Raw genomic sequence first — 25,161 nt, forward strand, 5'->3', positions numbered from 1 at the left:
ACTGCTCCGCTACCCTATTATTCAGCAGACACAGAAACTGAACCAGACTTCTGAAGAGACGCTACTGTTGTTACTAGCCGGACAGAATAGAGTGTGTTTAACCGTTTTTATTTGCAGGTCGAGAAAAAGTCAGTCAGTCGGGTCCACTGGCCCATACCAGTGGTGGTGGCAGATACCCTGAGATAGTGCGTAAGTTGTAATTACCGTAACCTCACAGGCTCCCTTCTGGTCGGGCTGCTGCCCAAATTTCTGTCAGTTCTGCGCAGAGATCGCGACTGCAGCTTGCATGGTCTGTGTGCTGAAACCGATTAGAAGGCAATGTGCGGCCTGACCACTAGGGCTCCTGCGACACATGGTACGAGGAACTCTGTGGGCTCTGCACACATTACTGTCTATACATCCTTATGACATGGTACACACACTGCTGTCTATACATCCTAATGACATGGTACGAGGAACTCTGTGGGCTCTGCACACACTGCTGTCTATACATCCTTATGACACGGTACAAGGGACTCTGTGGGCTCTGCACACACTGCTGTCTATACATCCTTATGACACTGTACAAGGAACTCTGTGGGCTCTGCACACACTGCTGTCTATACATCCTTATGACACGGTACAAGGGACTCTGTGGGCTCTGCACACACTGCTGTCTATACATCCTTATGATATGGTACGAGGAACTCTGTGGGCTCTGCACACACTGCTGTCTATACATCCTTATGACATGGTGCACACACTGCTGTCTATACATCCTTATGACATGGTACAAGGAACTCTGTGGGCTCTGCACACACTGCTGTCTATACATCCTTATGACATGGTACACACACTGCTGTCTATACATCCTTATGACATGGTACACACACTGCTGTCTATACATCCTTATGACATGGTACACCCACTGCTGTCTATACATCCTTATGATATGGTACAAGGAACTCTGTGGGTTCTGCGCACACTGCTGTCTATACATCCTTATGACACGGTACAAGGGACTCTGTGGGCTCTGCGCACACTGCTGTCTATACATCCTTATGACATGGTACAAGGGACTCTGTGGGCTCTGCACACACTGCTGTCTATACATCCTTATGATATGGTACGAGGAACTCTGTGGGCTCTGCACACACTGCTGTCTATACATCCTTATGACATGGTGCACACACTGCTGTCTATACATCCTTATGACATGGTACAAGGAACTCTGTGGGCTCTGCACACACTGCTGTCTATACATCCTTATGACATGGTACACACACTGCTGTCTATACATCCTTATGACATGGTACACACACTGCTGTCTATACATCCTTATGACATGGTACACACACTGCTGTCTATACATCCTTATGATATGGTACAAGGAACTCTGTGGGTTCTGCGCACACTGCTGTCTATACATCCTTATGGCATGGTACAAGGAACTCTGTGGGCTCTGCACACACTGCTGTCTATACATCCTTATGACATGGTGCACACACTGCTGTCTATACATCCTTATGACATGGTGCACACACTGCTGTCTATACATCCTTATGACATGGTACAAGGAACTCTGTGGGCTCTGCACACACTGCTGTCTATACATCCTTATGACACGGTACACACACTGCTGTCTATACATCCTTATGACATGGTACACACACTGCTGTCTATACATCCTTATGACATGGTACACACACTGCTGTCTATACATCCTTATGACATGGTACAAGGAACTCTGTGGGTTCTGCGCACACTGCTGTCTATACATCCTTATGACATGGTGCACAGAACTCTATGGGCTTTGCGCACACTGCTGTCTATACATCCTTATGATATGGTACAAGGAACTCTGTGGGCTCTGCACACATTACTGTCTATACATCCTTATGACATGGTACACACACTGCTGTCTATACATCCTTATGACATGGTACACACACTGCTGTCTATACATCCTGATGACATGGTACACACACTGCTGTCTATACATCCTGATGACATGGTACACACACTGCTGTCTATACATCCTTATGACATGGTACACACACTGCTGTCTATACATCCTTATGACATGGTACGAGGAACTCTGTGGGTTCTGCGCACACTGCTGTCTATACATCCTTATGACATGGTACACACACTGCTGTCTATACATCCTTATGACACGGTGCACACACTGCTGTCTATACATCCTTATAACATGGTACGAGGAACTCTGTGGGCTCTGCACACATTACTGTCTATACATCCTTATGACATGGTGCACACACTGCTGTCTATACATCCTTATGACATGGTACAAGGAACTCTATGGGCTCTGCGCACACTGCTGTCTATACATCCTTATGACATGGTACGAGGAACTCTGTGGGCTCTGCAAACACTGCTGTCTATACATCCTTATGACATGGTACAAGGAACTCTATGGGCTCTGCGCACACTGCTGTCTATACATCCTTATGACATGGTACAAGGAACTCTGTGGACTCTGCACACACTGCTGTCTATACATCCTTATGACATGGTACAAGGAACTCTATGGGCTCTGCACACACTGCTGTCTATACATTCTTATGACATGGTACAAGGGACTCTGTGGGCTCTGCACACACTGCTGTCTATACATTAATATGACATGGTACAAGGAACTCTATGGGCTCTGCACACACTGCTGTCTATACATTCTTATGACCTGGTACAAGGAACTCTATGGGCTCTGCACACACTGCTGTCTATACATCCTTATGACATGGTACAAGGAACTCTATGGGCTCTGCACACACTGCTGTCTATACATCCTTATGACATGGTACACACACTGCTGTCTATACATCCTTATGACATGGTACAAGGAACTCTGTGGGTTCTGCGCACACTGCTGTCTATACATCCTTATGACATGGTACAAGGAACTCTATGGGCTCTGCGCACACTGCTGTCTATACATCCTTATGACATGGTACAAGGGACTCTGTGGGCTCTGCACACACTGCTGTCTATACATTAATATGACATGGTACAAGGAACTCTATGGGCTCTGCACACACTGCTGTCTATACATTCTTATGACCTGGTACAAGGAACTCTATGGGCTCTGCACACACTGCTGTCTATACATTCTTATGACATGGTACAAGGGACTCTGTGGGCTCTGCACACACTGCTGTCTATACATTAATATGACATGGTACAAGGAACTCTATGGGCTCTGCACACACTGCTGTCTATACATTCTTATGACATGGTACAAGGAACTCTATGGGCTCTGCACACACTGCTGTCAATACATCCTTATGACATGGTACAAGGAACTCTGTGGGCTCTGCACACACTGCTATCTATACATCCTTATGACATGGTACAAGGAACTCTGTGGGCTCTGCACACACTGCTATCTATACATCCTTATGACATGGTACAAGGGACTCTGTGGGCTCTGCACACACTGCTGTCTACACATCCTTATGACATGGTGCACACACTGCTGTCTATACATCCTTATGACATGGTACAAGGGACTCTGAGGGCTCTGCACACACTGCTGTCTATACATCCTTATGACATGGTACAAGGAAATCTGTGGACTCTACACACACTGCTGTCTATACATCCTTATGACATGGTGCACACACTGCTGTCTATACATCCTTATGATATGGTACAAGGAACTCTGTGGGCTCTGCACACACTGCTGTCTATACATCCTTATGACCCGGTACAAGGAACTCTGTGGGCTCTGCACACACTGCTGTCTATACATCCTTATGACCCGGTACAAGGAACTCTATGGGCTCTGCACACACTGCTGTCTTTACATCCTTTTGACATGGTGCACACACTGCTGTCTATACATCCTTATGACATGGTACAAGGAACTCTGTGGACTCTGCACACACTGCTGTCTATACATCCTTATGACATGGTGCACACACTGCTGTCTATACATCCTTATGATATGATACAAGGGACTCTGTGGGCTCTGCACACACTGCTGTCTATACATCCTTATGACCCGGTACAAGGAACTCTGTGGGCTCTGCACACACTGCTGTCTATACATCCTTATGACCCGGTACAAGGAACTCTGTGGGCTCTGCACACACTGCTGTCTATACATCCTTATGACCCGGTACAAGGAACTCTATGGGCTCTGCACACACTGCTGTCTATACATCCTTATGATAGGGTACAAGGGACTCTGTGGGCTCTGCACACATTGCTGTCGATACATCCTTATGACATGGTGCACACACTGCTGTCTATACATCCTTATGACATGGTACAAGGAACTCTGTGGGTTCTGCACACACTGCTGTCTATACATCCTTATGATATGGTACACAGAACTCTATGGGCTCTGCACACACTGCTGTCTATACATCCTTATGACATGGTGCACACACTGCTGTCTATACATCCTTATGACATGGTGCACACACTGCAGTCTATACACCCTTATGGCATGGGGCACACACTGCTGTCTATACATCCTTATGACCCGGTACAAGGAACTCTATGGGCTCTGCACACACTGCTGTCTATACATCCTTATGACCCGGTACATGGAACTCTATGGGCTCTGCACACACTGCTGTTTATACATCCTTATGATATGGTACACAGAACTCTATGGGCTCTGCACACACTACTGTCTATACATCCTTATGACATGGTGCACACACTGCTGTCTATACATCCTTATGACATGGTGCACACACTGCTGTCTATACATCCTTATGACACGGTGCACACACTGCTGTCTATACATCCTTATGACACAGTAGAAGGAACTCACCTGAGCTGGGAGTGAAGTTTTGTGGCCTTTGAGCTGAAATCCTCCCAGATGGGATAGGAGCTCTGTAAGGGAAGACAAGATGAGAATGAAGACCTATTTAAAGGATTCCACAAAGCATTAAATAAAAGATTTCCCTCAGTTATATCAGCTCTAGTAATTCATTTCAAAACACATTGGTCTATATTCAATTCATTTTTTCTCCTAAGTTTTCTCCAAGAAGAACATTTTCATCTTCTGTTTAACCACTTGATGACCCAGCCTTTACCCCCCCTTAAGGACCAGCGCTATTTTTAGTGATCTGTGCTGGGTGGGCTCTGCAGCCCCCAGCACAGATCATGTAGCAGGCAGAGCGATCAGATTGCCCCCCTTTTTTCCCCCCTATGGGGATGGTGTGCAGGGGGGGTCTGATCGCTCTGGTGGGCAGGCTAGTTGCAGGGGGGGCACCTCAAAGCCCCCCTCCGTGGCGAAATTCCCCCCTCCCTCTCCTACCTCTCCCTTCGGTGATCGGGGCTGCACAGTACGCTATCCGTCCTGTGCAGCCAGTGACAGGACGTCCTCTGTCACACAGCGGCGATCCCCGGCCGCTGATTGGCCGGGGATCGCCGATCTGCCTTACGGCGTGGCTGCGCAGCAGCGCCGTACAATGTAAACAAAGCGGATTATTTCCGCTTGTGTTTACATTTAGCCTGCGAGCCGCCATCGGCGGCCCGCAGGCTATTCACGGAGCCCCCCGCCGTGAATTGACAGGAAGCAGCCGCTCGCGCGAGCGGCTGCTTCCTGATTAATCAGCCTGCAGTTGGCAACGCAGTACTGCGTCGCTGGTCCTGCAGCTGCCACTTTGCCGACGCACGGTATAAGCGTGCGGTCGGCAAGTGGTTAAAATAACTTTCAGCTCTCTGCAATTGAGAAAAAATACCACTACGTAGGTGAGAAAGTAATACCAGAAATATTCTGAGTATTTTCTTGGTGGCTTAAAAGACATTTTATGAATTACTGTACATGTGAAGATATTACCTAGGAGAAAGCTTAGGAGAAAAGCATCCCCTCACTCACCATCGGCTTTGAATAATCCCTTTAAGGGAACCGGAGGTGAGAGCAATATGGGAGCTGACACATGTATGTCCTTGTTGCTACTACGCAGTATTACCATCTGGCATTGGGCCAAGCAGGAAATGATGCATGCTTGTGGTCAGGGCTGTTTAGTCGGAGTCGTGGAGTCGGAGTCGTGGAGTCGGGCAATTTTGGGTGCCTGGAGTCGGAGTCGGGAAAAAATGCACCGACTCCGACTCCTAATGAATTTGTAACTGTAATTAAAATAGAAAATATGATAAAATGTTCTATTTCTCAGATAATAGTCATTAAAAATAATGTATATATACAGTATATATACAGTAATAGCTGTGCTTAGTCCACAAAAATGAAATAAACCAATCAAAATGAGTTACTTGTGCTGCTTCAATAAAGCAGTCCCCGTATTTTTAAGGTCAGATATACACATCTGATTGTGACTGTATATATGATGTGTACACAGGAATCTCTTATATATACTAAATAACATCTATGCTGTAAGAATAAAGCCTGATGTGTAGCTGTGTCACTAATAGAGATGGTCAATGAGATGGAAATAATTCTGCATTGATGCTGATTTATGCAAATGTATGCACTCCCTTTGCTGATGAAATCAAATAATGTGATATGTTGTTAAAATTTGGTTTGGTGACTACAAATTAAAGGGTACCTGAGACGGATGAAAAGTAACGTTTTATACATACCTGGGGCTTCCTCCAGCCCCCTTCAGACTAATCAGTCCCTCGCTGTCCTCCACCACCCGGATCTTCTGCTATGAGTCCTGGTAATTCAGCCAGTCAGCGCTGTCCGGCCGCATGCCGCTCCCACAGCCAGGAACATTCTGCACCTGCGCAATAGTGCTGCACAGGTGTAGTATGCTCCTGGCGGCAGAGTGTGTGCATGCGCACTACGCCTGACTGGCTCAAGTACCTGGACTCATAGCAGAAGATCCAGGTGGTGGAGGAGGACAACGAGGGACTGATTATCCTGAAGGCGGCTGGAGGAAGCCTCAGGTATGTATAAAACTTTAATTTCATCTGTCTCAGGTTTACTTTGTTACACAGTAGTACTATACTCTACATATGCACTCCCCACAGAGCTGCAGGGAATCCACTGAGAATGCTGTGCACATTGAACACAGAGGTGTTGTCTGTTTACAATCTCCTCATTCCCCTGCAGAGTACCTGCACATCATTCTTACATGTACCCACACTTACATTGCCTAGGGCCTGATAGATGTTCTTTGTTCCGGTTTGTACCTTTTACAAGTACTCTTACCAAGGACTAGTTTTAGTCTAAAGGGAATAAATATAGTAGTCTACATATCCTTCTCACTTCAGTTGTCTTGTAAAATTCCTAAGCGTTGGCAGTTAAGAGACGAATTTCATGTTACATACTTTTAATCAACAAAATTGTAATATGCAAATTAGAGGAGTCGGAGTCGGTGGAATCCTAAACTGAGGAGTCGGAGTCGGTAGATTTTTGGACCGACTCCACAGCCCTGCTTGTGGTCACTTCCTGCTTGGGGGTATGCCGAAGCGCATGGAAGCATATTGTAAAAACACGCTTCCGCGCCACAATGTCTGGTCAGTCTTTTTTTAAATTACCCCGCGTCACCATAGACTAACATGACTTCTGGGCCAACGCAGATCGCCGCAACTCGACAGAGAAGCCGCACAGTTATAGAGTTCTGGACCAGCATCGGGGATGCAGCGAAAACGTCACTACCGTCGCACCGTAACGCGGCAGTATGGTAGTCTCCATAGACTTTCATTGCCCCGGCAGAGGGGGGGCACTGCCCCGGTGTGAAAGAGCCCTGAGGGTAGGAGCACACCAGGCAGAAACGCTGGCGTTAACGTACATAATGCAAGTCAATGGGACGCACGAAAAAACGCATGTTTGCGTTCTGCAATGCGCATTTTTGAAAACGCTGAACTTGCTGCATATTTTTCCAAAACGCATGTAATGTATGTCAGTATGTAATGTATGTCAGCATGTAATGTATGTCAGCATGTAATGTATGTCAGCATGTAATGTATGTCAGCATGTAATGTATGTCAGTATGTAATGTATGTCAGTATGTAATGTATGTCAGCATGTAATGTATGTCAGCATGTAATGTATGTCAGCATGTAATGTATGTCAGTATGTAATGTATGTCAGTATGTAATGTATGTCAGCATGTAATGTATGTCAGTATGTAATGTATGTCAGCATGTAATGTATGTCAGTATGTAATGTATGTCAGTATGTAATGTATGTCAGCATGTAATGTATGTCAGTATGTAATGTATGTCAGTATGTAATGTATGTCAGCATGTAATGTATGTCAGCATGTAATGTATGTCAGCATGTAATGTATGTCAGTATGTAATGTATGTCAGCATGTAATGTATGTCAGCATGTAATGTATGTCAGCATGTAATGTATGTCAGTATGTAATGTATGTCAGTATGTAATGTACGTCAGTATGTAATGTACGTCAGTATGTAATGTATGTCAGTATGTAATGTATGTCAGTATGTAATGTATGTCAGTATGTAATGTATGTCAGTATGTAATGTATGTCAGTATGTAATGTATGTCAGCATGTAATGTATGTCAGTATGTAATGTATGTCAGTATGTAATGTATGTCAGTATGTAATGTATGTCAGTATGTAATGTATGTCAGCATGTAATGTATGTCAGTATGTAATGTATGTCAGCATGTAATGTATGTCAGCATGTAATGTATGTCAGTATGTAATGTATGTCAGCATGTAATGTATGTCAGTATGTAATGTATGTCAGCATGTAATGTATGTCAGCATGTAATGTATGTCAGTATGTAATGTATGTCAGCATGTAATGTATGTCAGCATGTAATGTATGTCAGCATGTAATGTATGTCAGCATGTAATGTATGTCAGCATGTAATGTATGTCAGCATGTAATGTATGTCAGCATGTAATGTATGTCAGCATGTAATGTATGTCAGTATGTAATGTATGTCAGTATGTAATGTATGTCAGCATGTAATGTATGTCAGTATGTAATGTATGTCAGTATGTAATGTATGTCAGTATGTAATGTATGTCAGCATGTAATGTATGTCAGTATGTAATGTATGTCAGCATGTAATGTATGTCAGTATGTAATGTATGTCAGTATGTAATGTATGTCAGTATGTAATGTATGTCAGTATGTAATGTATGTCAGTATGTAATGTATGTCAGCATGTAATGTATGTCAGTATGTAATGTATGTCAGTATGTAATGTATGTCAGCATGTAATGTATGTCAGCATGTAATGTATGTCAGTATGTAATGTATGTCAGTATGTAATGTATGTCAGTATGTAATGTATGTCAGTATGTAATGTATGTCAGCATGTAATGTATGTCAGTATGTAATGTATGTCAGCATGTAATGTATGTCAGCATGTAATGTATGTCAGCATGTAATGTATGTCAGCATGTAATGTATGTCAGCATGTAATGTATGTCAGCATGTAATGTATGTCAGCATGTAATGTATGTCAGTATGTAATGTATGTCAGTATGTAATGTATGTCAGTATGTAATGTATGTCAGCATGTAATGTATGTCAGCATGTAATGTATGTCAGTATGTAATGTATGTCAGTATGTAATGTATGTCAGTATGTAATGTATGTCAGTATGTAATGTATGTCAGCATGTAATGTATGTCAGCATGTAATGTACGTCAGCATGTAATGTATGTCAGTATGTAATGTATGTCAGTATGTAATGTATGTCAGTATGTAATGTATGTCAGTATGTAATGTATGTCAGTATGTAATGTACGTCAGTATGTAATGTATGTCAGTATGTAATGTATGTCAGTATGTAATGTATGTCAGCATGTAATGTATGTCAGCATGTAATGTATGTCAGTATGTAATGTATGTCAGCATGTAATGTATGTCAGCATGTAATGTATGTCAGTATGTAATGTATGTCAGTATGTAATGTATGTCAGCATGTAATGTATGTCAGTATGTAATGTATGTCAGTATGTAATGTATGTCAGTATGTAATGTATGTCAGCATGTAATGTACGTCAGCATGTAATGTACGTCAGTATGTAATGTATGTCAGTATGTAATGTATGTCAGTATGTAATGTATGTCAGTATGTAATGTATGTCAGCATGTAATGTACGTCAGCATGTAATGTACGTCAGTATGTAATGTATGTCAGTATGTAATGTATGTCAGTGGTGACGCAGAGGTACAGAGTTTTATTGCATTTTGTATGTGTTTTTTTTTTGTTTTTTTTTAATGCGTTAAAACCAAGTCTGATGATGTATTTCTGCTTTCTCTTAACTTCCTAGCGATTCGCATAAAACACATACGAAACAAACTTGCGATTTATATGTGCAAAACGCAAACGCATTAAAACACAAAACGCATGTGCAAAACACAAACACACTCAAAACGCACGTAATACGCACAAGCACATATTCTGCAAACCGCAACCTTTCACACGCCGTCTAGTGTGTTTCCAGCCTTCGCCACAGACCCTGAATGAGCATTCAGATGAGACGTTTGTTCTGACTGAAGTGTGACTGGATGCCTGTTCCAGGCGTGTGATTCAGACACTACTGCACTACGGAATAGACCAGCAGGGCTGCCAGGCAACTGGTATTTGCAGTATCACTTTGGTAACATTTGGTAGTTTGGTAGTCAGAGAGGAGCTGGGAAGGGGGCCGTCAAGTCTTTTCTGAGAACACAGCTTATCCGCGTTCGTATTGCATTGGGCGCCGGGTGGTGCTACCTTATAAAATATTGGTAATTTACACTACTGGTAGACTGTTTAAACTACTTCATTTATACAATATATACAATACTGTAACGTAAAAACAGAAATATGTAATACCAACCAGGGTTGTGCAGTTGGTACAGAAATCACCCAACTCCAGCTACTCACCACAGCCCTGCCAAAAACAGTATATTTTGTACATGAGGGGACAGCTTTGTAAGTATGAGACGTTTGTTACTGGAGTTATTTGTAAGTAGGGTGCTATCTGTCTGTTTCTGTTGTCCCCCATGTAGCTGTGTGTACCTTGTTGTTGCGTACACAGCTTATATACGCCATCTGCGCGCTATTATCACGGGGGACGGATCCTCTTTGCCGCTTTCATCGGAATATTTCACAGTTCTTTTCTGGGCCATAAGTCCCTGGTAACATGAGGATTTATGGGTAAAGCTGTCACATGGCTGCCGTTTTATGGCCTATATACATATTTATGGGGATGAGGACTGGGATCTGCTGGTTAATGCTGTGTAATGGGGTCCAGCTGTATGTGTAAATCACCATCAGGATATGTTTATCGCCTCTCATAGATGGGCAGATCATCATAAGACATCATATACATGCAATATAACGAGAAGGCAGCACATCAATCTGACACTGCGGCAATTTATCACACTTCCAGCTAAAGGCTGGACAATAAACTTTCCTCCACCCAGCTCCCTGTCTGCTGTGAGGGCTTCTTCACACTAAGAGGGCTTTCAGGTTCTTTTTTAAGCACCGTCGATTTTTAAAATCGCCCTGAAAGCGCTTGTGCAATGATTCCCTATGAGAGAGTTCACATCTGAGCGGTTTGCTTGCGATCCGCTCCCCAAAGCGCTGCCTGTATCATTTTCAGGCGATTTGGCTTTATTGGAAGGTACAGGGAAGTCGCAAAATGCTTGAAAAAGCGCTTTGTATAGCAATTTCCCCGGGGCTTTCATGAATAAATACATCGTATTTATTCATCTCCGGGTCAAAGAGTTCACTGACGTCAGGAAGTAAAAAAACAGAATTACTCTGCAAAAGCGCTTAGAAAAGCGATGTATAAAAAAAAGCTAACATGCAGGTGAGCGCCGGGAGGTGATAAAAAAAAATTGTGCACAAAATCACAAAACAATGTCAGCGATTGCGGAATATGATGTAAACCAGGCCCAGGAAATGTCAAACAGGAGTTCTCAGTGCCCACCTTCCACAGCACAATTATTTCTGTGAGTAAGTACAACACTGAGCGTAACCCTAATTCCTGACCCCTCTGACCTCCTTGACCTTCCCCTCTGGCCTGGTCTGGAGCCTCTCAGCTCTGTAGGTGCAGCCCAGTCAGATTGCCCACAGCGACCCCCTGTGCACTGCCAACAGAGCCTACAACAGGCAGCCAAGCGTTAGAACTAGACCATGGAGCAATGGAAGGTGGGTTTCCCTGTTTATCACATTTTCTTTGGATTCTACAGATTGACAGCCTGATTGGACATCGGTGGGATGTGTTGGGAAAGCCAGTCCGTATCATGGAGAGCCTACTGCACACATTCTACTGCTGGTCCCAGATAGCACAGGACACCTCAGAAGTCCATGCAGGTCAGACACAAGGGGGACCTCCATAACACTGTGTGATGCTGGTGGCTATTGGCTCAGTGTATGTTAGGGAAGAATACAAGGGGAGGTTGAACTGCGATTCGCTTCGTACACAAGCTTGATGACTGTTGTTGAAAAACGCAACAACCCAACAGCCTGCGACGAATAAAGGAGGCTGGAATCTTAAATCTCTCATCACAGAAAACCTTCAGCCCCTTTTACACTACCTGCGTTTTAGTGCGTCGCGGTACCGCAGCTCGCCACAGTGGACATTAGTCTCTATGAAACTAGTCGCACTACCCGCGGTGTGACGCAATATCATAGAAGTGCTCTGCAGTGCACAATTGCATTGGAGTCAATAGCACTGCAACAATCCTCTTCAGATTCTATCCATGCAGTGCCCATGCGCCGATCATGCAAGTGACTTACTTCCTGTCCAGCAGAGAGCATGAGCGGGGGCGGAGCTACACAACTCACCCTGACGGCGCACACAGAATGGTGCTCCCTGCCTCAGGACAATCGCACCGCACCCTGTGTGCAACCAGCCTTAAAGTATCCCTGATCAATAATGCTCACAGATCGCAGTATGATTAGCTTCTGTAAGGCGATATGAGAAGGAAATAAAGGGTTACACTGAGTATATCTGTAGCACTGACTCTGCAGCGCCTTCCTGTGACTCCGCCCCTCGCCACGCCAACATAATGAAATCACATGATTCCAAGTCTGCCGCGTACCTTCAAGAGAACCAAAACAGAGAAGGATATGGATTTTTCTTCTAAAATAATACCAGTTGCCTGGCTGTCCTGCTGATCCTGTGTCTCTAATACTTTCAGCCACAGCCCCGGAACAAGCATGCAGATCAGGTGCTCTGACTGGAGTCAGACTGGATTAGCTGCATGCTAGTTTCAGGGGTGTGATTCAGCCACTACTGCAGCCAAAGAGATTAGCAGGAGGCCGGGCAACTGGTATTGCTTAAAATGAAACATCGATATCCCTCTCAGTTAAGGTTCCCTTTAAGTCCCGCTGTCTGTGAGCGTGTCAGGCAGTGGGATGGAGGCGGTCCATGAGGCAGCCCCTCCCTCCCTCACAAGTGTGCATAAAATACAGGCGCCAGGAAAAATGGATGCAGGCTGAAGCCTACATAGGTCTAAAGATAAATAACACATACCTCCCAACTTTTTGAGATGAGGAAAAGGGACACTTAAGCCACGCCCCTGTCACACCCCTGGCCACACCCCCACCACGCCGCTAGTCACGCATACCATACAAATTTCATAAGAAAAATATGTTGTTTTATAATTCAAACCACATTGGTCCTTTCTATCCTGGTTAATTTTCCTTCATAGTAACATTTTACAATTAATAATATATCAATTTACAGGATGGGAATAAAGTTTAGAGTCAATCAAACACATTTTTAGTATATAAATATATATATATTTACATAGAAAGAGGGACAAAGTCCTGAAATAGGGACAAATGAGGAGGAAAGAGGGAGGCCTGCTGCACACCAGAGGAGTTTTTCTGAGCGTTTTGAGTTTTTAAATCTGCTGCTAATGTTATCCTATGTGTCTGTGCACTTTTGAAACCTCTAAAAGCTCTTCCCAATGTAATGCTATAGGGTTCTTTACAAAACCTCATTGCTCCAGTGTGCACAGACACATAGGATAACATTAGCAGCAGATTTAACAACTCAAAACGCTCAGAAAAACTCCTCTGGTGTGCACCAGGCCGGACAGAGGGACAGGGCTCCCAAAAAGGGACTGTCCCTCCGAAAAAGGGACAGTTGGGAGCTATGATACCGGTGTGAATTGGGCATCAAATGAAAGAGAAACAGGTCTATGGGCTGCCCAAATCGTCCATTAGCCACAGGCGCCCACATTTTCTGCCCCCCCCCCCCCCCCCCCCACAAGTGGTGCGTTGGGGGGGGGGGGGGCAATCTATGAACTACCTTCTCACATGCAGTCTTACTGCCCTATCACTTTGCGATGTGAATTCCTTCACTGGAAGCTTTAGGTTAGGGTCACAGTGGGACGGTAGGAGAGCAGCCCAAGAGCCGCCGTTGCGTTGTACACAGCGAAGCATCCAGTCAGTATAGTATTCCTCATGGTTACTGATAACATAGCAGCATGAGGTGCGTTACGATGCCGCGTGCCATTATACTGCAACAAACCTGCCGCCCTGAACGTCGTACAGGTGGTGCATTGCAGTGCGGCAAGCTGTGATACCAATAACCACAACATGCCATTGTGAACCTACCCTACAGTATGTGTGCAGTGCTGGCGTCTGGTAATGGTAGGTCACCACTTCCAACATGTGTCCAAATATCAAAACAGAACTCAGAGAGAGAGAGAGAGGGGGGGGGGGGGCAGAGAGAGACAGAAAGAGAGGGGGCAGAGGCAGAGAGAGAATGAGAGACAGAGGCAGAGAGAGACAGATAGAGAGAGAGAGACGGAGAGAGGGAGACGGAGAGAGTGAGAGGGAGTGACAGAGAGAGAGGCGGAGGGAGAGATATGAAGAGAGAGGGAGAGAGAGGGGGGCAGAGGCAGAGAGAGAATGAGAGACATAGGCAGAGAGAGAATGAGAGACAGAGGCAGAGAGAATGAGACAGAGGCAGAGAGAGAATGAGAGACAGAGGCAGAGAGAATGAGAGACAGAGGCAGAGAGAGAATGAGAGACAGAGGCAGAGAGAGAATGAGAGACAGAGGCAGAGAGAGAATGAGAGACAGAGGCAGAGAGAGAATGAGAGACAGAGGCAGAGAGAGAATGAGAGACAGAGGCAGAGAGAGAATGAGAGAGAGAGGCAGAGAGAGAATGAGAGAGAGAGGCAGAGAGAATGAGAGGCAGAGAGAGAATGAGAGACAGAGGCAGAGAGAGAATGAGAGACAGAGGCAGAGAGAATGAGACAGAGGCAGAGAGAATGAGAGACAGAGGCAGAGAGAATGAGAGACAGAGGCAGAGAGAGAATGAGAGACAGAGGCAGAGAGAGAATGAGAGACAGAGGCAGAGAGAATGAGACAGAGGCAGAGAGAGACAGATAGAGAGAGAGCTCCCTGAACAGATTCTACACCAGAAGAGGGAATTATAATCACTGCAGTTTTCTTTATGCTCTAGTAATCGTCTCAATCTCTTTTAGCAACTTAAAAAAATCCAATCAAAACCAGCACGGTATAGAAAATCCGTTCTATCGGTTGTAAACGTGAATTCTGCCCCCACACAGGCCAGCGGAATAAATGGCTCTGGTCTAACCAGATTCCTCCAGCTGAATATTTTTAGAAACCTCCCTGTAATTGTCCTCGTCCATTATTGATGGAACCTCTGCAGAGAGATTTCTGCAGCTTGTGAAGGACCTGCCATGGTGATGCTCCTGAATATTCAGTCCTGTATCAATGCGTAAGATTCCCGGTATGAGCGTCCCTGATCCCAGGTCACAGGCTCAGTACACACCATGCATTCTCCTGCATGCCAGTCGCTGTTCTGTCCCTTGTCTGATGTATAGATTACCAAGGATGAGATGCACACAGGAGGCCGAAAATACAAATATATATACACAGGTAGTCCCCGGTTAACGAACGAGATAGGGACTGTAGGTGCGTTCTTAACCTGAATCTGAGCTTAAGTCTGAGCACTGTGCCATCTCTGTCCCCTGTACCTCCTCTGTGCCTTCCTGTGTCTCCCTCTGTGTCACCTCTGCCCCTCCCCTGTGACATCTCTGTCCCTGTACCTCCTCTGTGCCTCCAGTGTCCCGCCTGTGCCTCCAGCGTCCCCCCTGTGCCTCCAGTGTCCCCCTCTGTCACCTCTGCCCTCTGTACCTCCTCTGTGCCTCCAGTGTCCCCCACAGTGTCACCTCTGTCCCCTGTACCTCCTCTGTGCCTCCAGTGTCCCCCTCTGTGTCACCTCTGTCCCCAGTACCTCCTCTGTGCCCCCTGTGCCTCCAGTGTCCCCCTCTGTGTCACCTCTGCCCTCTGTACCTCCTCTGTTCCTCCAGTGTCCCCCTCTGTGTCACCTCTGCCCCCCCCCCCGTGCCATCTCTTTCCCTGTGCCTCCTCTGTGCCTCCAGTGTCCCCCTCTGTGTCACCTCTGCCCCCCCCCCCCCCCTGTGCCATCTCTGTCCCTGTACCTCCTCTGTGCCTCCAGTGTCCCCCTCTGTCACCTCTGCCCTCTGTACCTCCTCTGTGCCTCCAGTGTCCCCCACAGTGTCACCTCTGTCCCCTGTACCTCCTCTGTGCCTCCAGTGTCCCCCTCTGTGTCACCTCTGTCCCCAGTACCTCCTCTGTGCCCCCTGTGCCTCCAGTGTCCCCCTCTGTGTCACCTCTGCCCTCTGTACCTCCTCTGTTCCTCCAGTGTCCCCCTCTGTGTTACCTCTGCCCCCCCCTGCCATCTCTTTCCCTGTGCCTCCTCTGTGCCTCCAGTGTCCCCCTCTGTGTCACCTCTGCCCCCCCCCGTGCCATCTCTGTCCCTGTACCTCCTCTGTGCCTCCAGTGTCCCGCCTGTGCCTCCAGTGTCCCCCTCTGTCACCTCTGCCCTCTGTACCTCCTCTGTGCCTCCAGTGTCCCCCTCAGTGTCACCTCTGTCCCTGTACCTCCTCTGTGCCCCCTGTGCCTCCAGTGTCCCCCTCTGTGTCACCTCTGCCCTCTGTACCTCCTCTGTGCCTCCAGTGTCCCCCTCTGTGTCACCTCTGCCCTCTGTACCTCCTCTGTTCCTCCAGTGTCCCCCTCTGTGTCACCTCTGCCCCCCCGTGCCATCTCTGTCCCTGTACCTCCTCTGTGCCTCCAGTGTCCCGCCTGTGCCTCCAGTGTCCCCCTCTGTCACCTCTGCCCTCTGTACCTCCTCTGTGCCTCCAGTGTCCCCCTCAGTGTCACCTCTGTCCCCTGTACCTCCTCTGTGCCCCCTGTGCCTCCAGTGTCCATCTCTGTGTCACCTCTGTCCCCAGTACCTCCTCTGTGCCCCCTGTGCCTCCAGTGTCCCCCTCTGTGTCACCTCTGCCCTCTGTACCTCCTCTGTGCCTCCAGTGTCCCCCTCTGTGTCACCTCTGCCCTCTGTACCTCCTCTGTTCCTCCAGTGTCCCCCTCTGTGTCACCTCTGCCCCCCCCCCCCCCGTGCCATCTCTGTCCCTGTACCTCCTCTGTGCCTCCAGTGTCCCGCCTGTGCCTCCAGTGTCCCCCTCTGTCACCTCTGCCCTCTGTACCTCCTCTGTGCCTCCAGTGTCCCCCTCAGTGTCACCTCTGTCCCCTGTACCTCCTCTGTGCCCCCTGTGCCTCCAGTGTCCATCTCTGTGTCACCTCTGTCCCCAGTACCTCCTCTGTGCCCCCTGTGCCTCCAGTGTCCCCCTCTGTGTCACCTCTGCCCTCTGTACCTCCTCTGTGCCTCCAGTGTCCCCCTCTGTGTCACCTCTGCCCCCCCCCCCCCCCCCCCCCCCCCCAGTGCCATCTCTTTCCCTGTGCCTCCTCTGTGCCTCGATTTTCTCATAAATAAGTCCAATTTGAAAGAAAAATATAGGCGGTTTGGTCGTAAGTCGGGGACAACCCTATCTATCTATCTTTATCTCAGATTGCCTGGCTGTCCTGTTGGCGCTTAATTAATCAGTAATATTAATAATAGACCCTAAACATTGTGCAGATAAGAAGCTTCTAGACAAGTCTGACAAGATTAGCTGCATGCTTGTTTCAGGTATGTGACACTACTGCAGCCAAAGAGATCAGCAGGACAGCCAGGCAACTGGTATTATTTAGAAGGAATTAAATCTGGCAGCATCCATATCCCTCTCAGTTCAGGGGTACTTTAAGCTTTGTACACACAATAGATGAAACTCCGCCAATAATCGCTACCTCTGCTGGGAATCTAGTGTGAGGACAGCAGCCCCCCCGACGTCCCTCTCCAGCCAGCCATCAGCCTGGCGGATCAGTTAGGTCAGTCGCTGGCCGAGAGCATTGCCCCCAACCCAGCTCCTGCATGACGTCACTTCCGCCCAGTCCAACCTCCGCCCCCTTCCGGCAACAGGTTGCTAGCCTGCAGGCTAGAATAAAGGAAGGTTCCGCACAATGGGACAGGCAGCCTACTGGGCCAACCAAAGTGCAGAAATCTCATCCTTTGTAGCCCCTGGACTCGCCGGGGCTCAGGACGGGTTCAGTGGAGTGCCCTTTAAAGGACAACTGTAACAAGGGGGATATGAAGGCTGCCATTTTTATTTCCTTTTAAACTATACCAGTTGCCTGGCAGCCCTGCTGATCTATTTGGCTGCAGTAGTGTCTGAATCACACCAGAAACAAGCATGCAGATAATCTTGTCAGATCTGACAATAATGTCAGAAATACCTGATCTGCTGCATGCTTGTTCAGGGTCTATGGCTGAAAGTATTAGAGGAATAGAGGATCAGCAGGGCTGCTAGGCAACTGGTATTGCTTAAGGGCCCGTTTCCACTATAGGGAATCTGCCTGCGTTTTCCGCATGCAGATTCGCATAAGCAATGCAAGTGGATGGGCCTGTTTTCACTGGTCAGGAATTCCGAGCGTTTTTCTGTGCACGGCAGAGCAATCAGAATCACATACATTGTAATCAACAGCAAATTCGCATGCGGTTTGGCATTAAAAACTATGTAAAAAGCGCATCAGCATTCACATGGTTAAAATAGCTTAACGCGCAACCGCATGCGAATTTGCATGAAAATAATTTGTACAATTCCTTCCCCCCCCGGTGAGTTTGGAGATATGCTCATGCCCCGGGAAGGAATAAGCGGACATGTTGCTGTGATGTGACTGACGGAAATGCCTGGTTACACTCGAGATCTCTGTCGTTAGCCCCCCTGAGCCCCTATAATGCTGGGAAATGCGCTGCCTTGGGTGGCGGTGGTACACCTCACATACTGGACACGGCAAATAGAACAAGAACTAAGAGAAATAACAAACCTAGTGTGAGAATTAAGGTGCTGCTGTATTGGGAACCTTTTCCCGTTAGACAGAGAGAGAGAGACAACTGACTTAGACATAGAATGAACATGACAATACTGGAGGGGGGGAGAGGTGAAGATTCATCTTTAGGAAAAAACACAGCGGGAGCCCAATAGCGCAATATGTCACTGTTCCTGGTATAAGTACTGAAATAAAGTATACTCACAAACGTGGGTTGCATCGAGGGGCAGCCAAACACGAGGAGCAGGTGGAGAACACAAACCCGTCTCCACTCGGGCAATCCAGCAGTAGCCGGATCAGAGGCGGTCGCACTCTTAAAAAAAGTATAAAGGTTCTGCAGATGGTAGAGGCCACTGCAGGCCACTGCACAGCCCCCCCCCCCCCTCCCTCTCAGGAAGGTGGGGAGAGGAGATATTACAACAAGGGAAGGAGGCGCCCAAAGGCAATAAAAGTGCATTAAAAACACAATAAAAGTAGAAAAAGTTGGAGGTGGCCACCTCACCAGAGACATTAGTGATGTTGTCTAAAATAGATTTTTATTTGCACAGGCAACACATTTCGTGGGTGCGAGCCCACCTCCTCAGGCCAATCGCAGCGCCAAATTTCCAAAGCCAAAATGTTCGGAGCTCCTCTCTTTTTGGCTTTGGAAATAAAAATCTATTTTAGTCAACCTCGCAAGTGTCTATGGAGAGATAAGCCAACTCCACCTTTTTATACTTTTATTGTCTTTGGGTGCCGCTTTCCCTGTTGTGACAATACCGACATGCTGACCTACCGCACCTATAGGAACCAACCGTGTCCAACCAACATGGTGGCTGAAAATAGTCCAGGGCAGTGATCTGCAAACTCAGCTCTCCAGCTGCTAAGGAACTACAAGTCCCACAATGCATTTGCCTTTATGAGTCATGACTGTGGCTGTCAGACACCTGCAATGAATTGTGGGACTTGTAGTTCCTTAAAGGGAACCTTAGTTGAGAGGGATCTGGATGTTTCCTGTTAAACAATACCAGTTGCCTGGCAGTCCTGATGATCTCTTTGGCTGCAGTAGTGTCTGAATCACACACCTGAAACAAGCATGCAGCTAATCCAGTCTGACTTCAGTCAGAGCACCTGATCTGCTCCATGCTTGGCAGCACGGTGGCGTAGTGGTTAGCTCTCTCGCCTTGCAGCGCTGGGTCCCTGGTTCGAATCCCAGCCAGGGCACTATCTGCAAAGAGTTTGTATGTTCTCTCCGTGTCTGCATGGGTTTCCTCCGGGCACTCCGGTTTCCTCCCACATTCCAAAAACATACGGATAAGTTAATTGGCTCCCCCTAAAATTGGCCCTAGACTACAGTACTTACACTACATAATATAGACATATGGCAATGGTAGGGATTAGATTGTGAGCTCCTTTGAGGGACAGTTAGTGACAAGATAAATATATATATATATATATACACTGTACAGCGCTGCGTAACATGTCGGCGCTATATAAATACTAAATAATAATAATAAAAAAAAAAATGCTTGTTCAGGGGCTGTGGCTAAAAGTATTAGAAACAAAGGATCAGCAGGAAAGTCAGGAAACTGGTATTATTTTAAAAGGAATAATCTATATCCTTCTCAGTTTAGATTCCCTTTAAGGCCTGGTGCACACCAAAAACCGCCAGCAGATCCGCAAAATGCTAGCAGATTTTGAAACGCTTTTTCTTCTTTTTCTGCAGCGTTTCACCTAGCATTTTGCGGTTTTAGGAAGCGGTTTTGGTGTAGTAGATTTCATATATTGTTACAGTAAAGCTGTTACTGAACAGCTACTGTAACAAAAACGCCTGGCAAACCGCTCTGAAGTGCCGTTTTTCAGAGCGGTTTGCGTTTTTCCTATACTTAACATTGAGGCAGAAACGCATCCACAATCCAAAATCTGCAGCAGCCCGGGAGTATGCGTTTCTGCAAAACGCCTCCCGCTCTGGTGTGCACCAGCCCATTGAAATACATTAGCCTAGCGGATCCGCACCCGCAAGCAGATCGCAAACTGCAGCTGGATAGTTTGCAGATCACTGGTCTAGAGCAGGTATGGGAAAACTCGTCCCTCCAGCTGTTACGGAACTACAAGTCCCACAATGCATTTGCCTTTATGAGTCATGACTGTGGCTGTCAAGACAAGCCATGCATTGTGGGACTTGTAGTTCCTTAACAGCTGGCGGGCCAAGTTTGCTCATGCCTGGTCCAGGGAAAAGGCTACTCCCCAGAGTTGCAGCCCATCTGCATTTCATGTCCTTCGTAGGGACAGTGTGGATTTGTTCTTCAGCAAGCATTGGTAATGATGGAGACTCTACAGGAGTTGTACTCTGTGCTAAAGGCAGTAACAACCTGCAGGCTAGAACCATATCTGCACAACCTCAGCCCAGAAACTTGCCTGAGGGCTCCGTGTCTGACCCCTGCCGGCTTCGGCTGGGCGATAGCCAGGTGTATTAACTGTTTCCGACCCTCATCTCCAAGATGACGCTCACTGACCCAGACTCCTTTGGTTTTATCATGTGAGTTTTCCTGATTTTAACCAGTTGCTGTTACCAAGGCAGTATATCTACGCCCCGCGGGACGACTGTTCCCATTCCATGGGAGTAGATATACGCCTCCTGCCGCATCACCGCTGTGCACGCTCCCATGCATGCTCCCGCGCTCGCTCACGTCGCCACCGTTAGTAGGGAGATCTGTGACTGGGAATTCATTGATCGAAGTCCCCATGTCAATGAGACACCTGCATCATTGTATCTAAGAAAGTAACACATCCACGCATTACTTCCTGTTCGCGTACTTATAGTACACTAATGAGAAATAATGCGCGAGGACATCTTGTGGCCAAATAGTAAAATTATATCTACATACATTTATTTTAATAAAAAGACCCATATATACATTTAAAATTAACTCCTTCCCTCCCACACTTTCCCATAGTACCCCCCAAATAATGTACATAAAAAAGACAAAAAAAATCCAAAACCTAAAATTACCTTAGGAAGTGAACTTTTTAATATGTATGTCAAGAGGGTATGTATATTACTGTTAATTTTTAAATTATGGGCTTGTAATTGGTGATGAACGCAAAACTGAAAAAATGCCCCTTTACTGTATTTTCAAATAAATCATAATATTGGCTCCATACATTGTACTCGGGATATATTTTAAATGTTGCAATAACCGGGACAAATGGGCAAATAATATATGTGGGTTTTATCTACAGTAGAATATTTTATTTTAAAACTATATTGGCTGAGATCTGAGAAAATGTTTTTTTTTTCTTTTTTTCTTTTTGTTTTTTTTAATTATTCCCATTAAAATGCATCTAGAATAAAATAACTCTCAGCAAAGTGTGCCACCCAAAGAAAGCCACAGTCCCATCCTAAGATAAAGGGCTCAGTGATTGCGCACATCCGGCGATGAATGGACCAATGCCACACACACCTGCTCTCTCAGAATCCTAATTTCTCATTGATTAGCCCCTCATATATAGCATAAGGACAAGGGTAGTTACCAGGCTGCACTCTATTAAGGCCGTAGTCAGTTTTTCATGATGAACGATGTTTTCCACGATTAATCGCACAACATTGTTTAACAAACATCCATAAAAAGATGGTACACGACACCCGCAGCGATCGTACATTTCTGAACGGCCGACATTATTATTATTATTATTAGATTTATATAGCGCCAACATATTACGCAGCGCTGTACAATAAATAGGATTACAGACAATGATAACAGGGTTGACAGAACAATACAGGTAACAGACCATAGATACAATACAGGTAATAGCAATAAGATACACAACACAATACAGATAATAGTACAATGCCGGATCATACACTGGAATGGTAGTGGTAAAAAATTACCAGTTCCAAATTCTGGGTAAAGTGCACACAGTCATGTATGATACACAAGGGGAGAGGGCCCTGCCAAAGGCTTACAATCTAGAGGAAGGGGTTGGTGACACGAAGGAGGGGGTGCAACAAGAAGTTATGGGCAGAAAGGATTAGGGCAGTGTTGAGTTGATGTAGGCCTCCTTGAAGTAGTGAGTTTTTAGTGTTTTTTTGAAGGTGTTGAAGGTGGGAGCGAGACTGATGGGCAGCGGGAGAGAGTTCCACAGGATAGGGGCAGCTCTAGTGAAGTCCTGCAGTCTGGCATGGGAGTGCGAGATGCGTGGGGTGGTTAAGAGGAGGTCATTGGAGGAGCGAAGTGGGCGGCCAGGTGTATATCTGCTGACCAGGGCAGAGATGTAGGTTGGGCAGGACTTGTGTATGGATTTGTATGCCAAACATAGGACCTTGAAGCTAATTCTGAAGTGAATTGGAAGCCAATGAAGGGATTTGCGTAGGGGAGTCGTGGAGACAGAGCGGTGGGAGGAATAGATGAGTCTGGCTGCTGCGTTCATGATGGATTTTAGGGGGGCGATGCTGTTTTGAGAAAGGCCTGACAGGAGGGAGTTGCAGTAGTCCAGGCGGGAGATGATGAGGGCGTGGACAAGGAGTTTGGCAGTGTCTGGGGTCAGGAAAGGCCGGATCTTGGAGATGTTGCGTAAGTGGAAATAGCAGGCTCTAGCTACGGTTTGGATGTGGGAGGTGAAGGAGAGGGCCGAGTCTAGGGTGTCACCCAGGCAGCGGGCTTGTGTGGTTGGATGAATGATTGTGCCATTGACAGTGACATAGAGGTCAGTGGGGGGTGAAGCAGCACGGGGCGGGAAGATTAGGAGCTCAGTCTTATCCAGGTTTAATTTTAGGAACCTGGCAGACATCCACGATGAAATAGCCGAGAGACCAGAGGATACCTTCTCCATGGTGGTGGTGGAGAGGTCAGTGCTATGGAGGTAAATCTGGGTGTCATCTGCATATAGGTGATAGTTGAAACCCAGAGAGGAGAGGAGTTTTCCGATGGAGGCGGTGTAAATGGAGAACAGCAGCAAGGGACCAAGAACAGAGCCTTGGGGGACCCCAACTGAAAGTGGGAGGGAGGTTGAGGAGGAACCATTAAAGGAGGTCTTAAAGGAGCGATTTGAGAGGTAGGATGAAAACCATGCTAGGGCAAGGTCTTGGATACCCACAGATTGCAGGGACTGGAGAAGCAGGGAATGATCGACAGTGTCGAATGCTGATGAGAGGTCTAGGAGGAGAAGGATAGTGTATTTTTCTTTGGCCTTGGCAAGCATGAGGTCATTGACGACCTTGGTGAGGGCAGTCTCGGTGGAGTGGCCTGGCCGAAATCCTGTTTGTAGGGGGTCAAACAGGGAGTTGGAGTCAAGGTAATGGGTCAAGCGTTGGTGGACTAGACGCTCTAGGAGTTTAGATGCAAAAGGGAGTAAGGAGATGGGACGGTAGCTGGATGGAAGTGAGGGGTCTAGTAAGGGCTTTTTAAGTAGGGGAAGTACAGTGGCCTGTTTGAAGTCAGAGGGGAAGGTACCCGTGGAGAGGGAGAGGTTAAACAGAGTGGTGAGGACAGGAGCCAGAACAGGGAAGTGAGGACGGAGGCATTTGGATGGCACAGGGTCTAGGGGGCTGGAGGTGGCAGGAGAAGTGGCTAGGAGATGGTTGACTTGGTCCTCTGTGATAGGAGTAAAGGCAGTGAGTGGAGGGTGGGGTGGGGAATAGGTATTGGTGGGGGAGGAAGAGGTGGTGGAGTGGAGGCATGAGATTTCCCGTCAGATGCTGGCTATTTTGTCGGTAAAGTGGGTGGACAGATCAGTGGCTGAGAGGGCGGAGGTGGGGGTAGGAGTGGTGGGGTTAAGGAGGGAGTTGAAGGTGGCGAAGAGGCGCCGAGGGTTGGAGGCTTGGGATCCGATCAGGGCAGCAAAGTATTTTTGTTTAGCATCAGTTAATGCGGTATAGAACAGCTGCAGATTGGCCTTGTACGCCAAGAAGTCGGAGTTGAGGCGGGATTTCCTCCATTTGCGCTCATAGGTGCGTGTCTGTTTTTGGAGGTTGCGAGTGTGTGCATTGTGCCAGGGCTGGGGGTTGATGGGACGGCTGGGGCGGAATGTGGGGGGTGCAGCAATGTCTAGGGC

At 46.8% G+C, this 25,161-nt stretch overlaps 1 protein-coding gene across 1 annotated transcript in view; it reads right to left on the minus strand.

Annotated features, from left to right (window-relative positions):
• MTSS2 (MTSS I-BAR domain containing 2) overlaps positions 1 to 25,161 on the minus strand; it is a 259,210-nt gene that overhangs the window by 141,686 nt on the left and 92,363 nt on the right. Inside the window, exon 2 of the mRNA XM_068259913.1 lies at positions 4,787 to 4,848. Within this exon, the coding sequence (XP_068116014.1) occupies positions 4,787 to 4,848 (62 nt within the window). The remainder of the gene's footprint in view (positions 1 to 4,786; positions 4,849 to 25,161) is intronic.

This window comes from Hyperolius riggenbachi, chromosome 11, assembly GCF_040937935.1.
Source record: "Hyperolius riggenbachi isolate aHypRig1 chromosome 11, aHypRig1.pri, whole genome shotgun sequence".
Taxonomy (NCBI): domain Eukaryota; kingdom Metazoa; phylum Chordata; class Amphibia; order Anura; family Hyperoliidae; genus Hyperolius; species Hyperolius riggenbachi.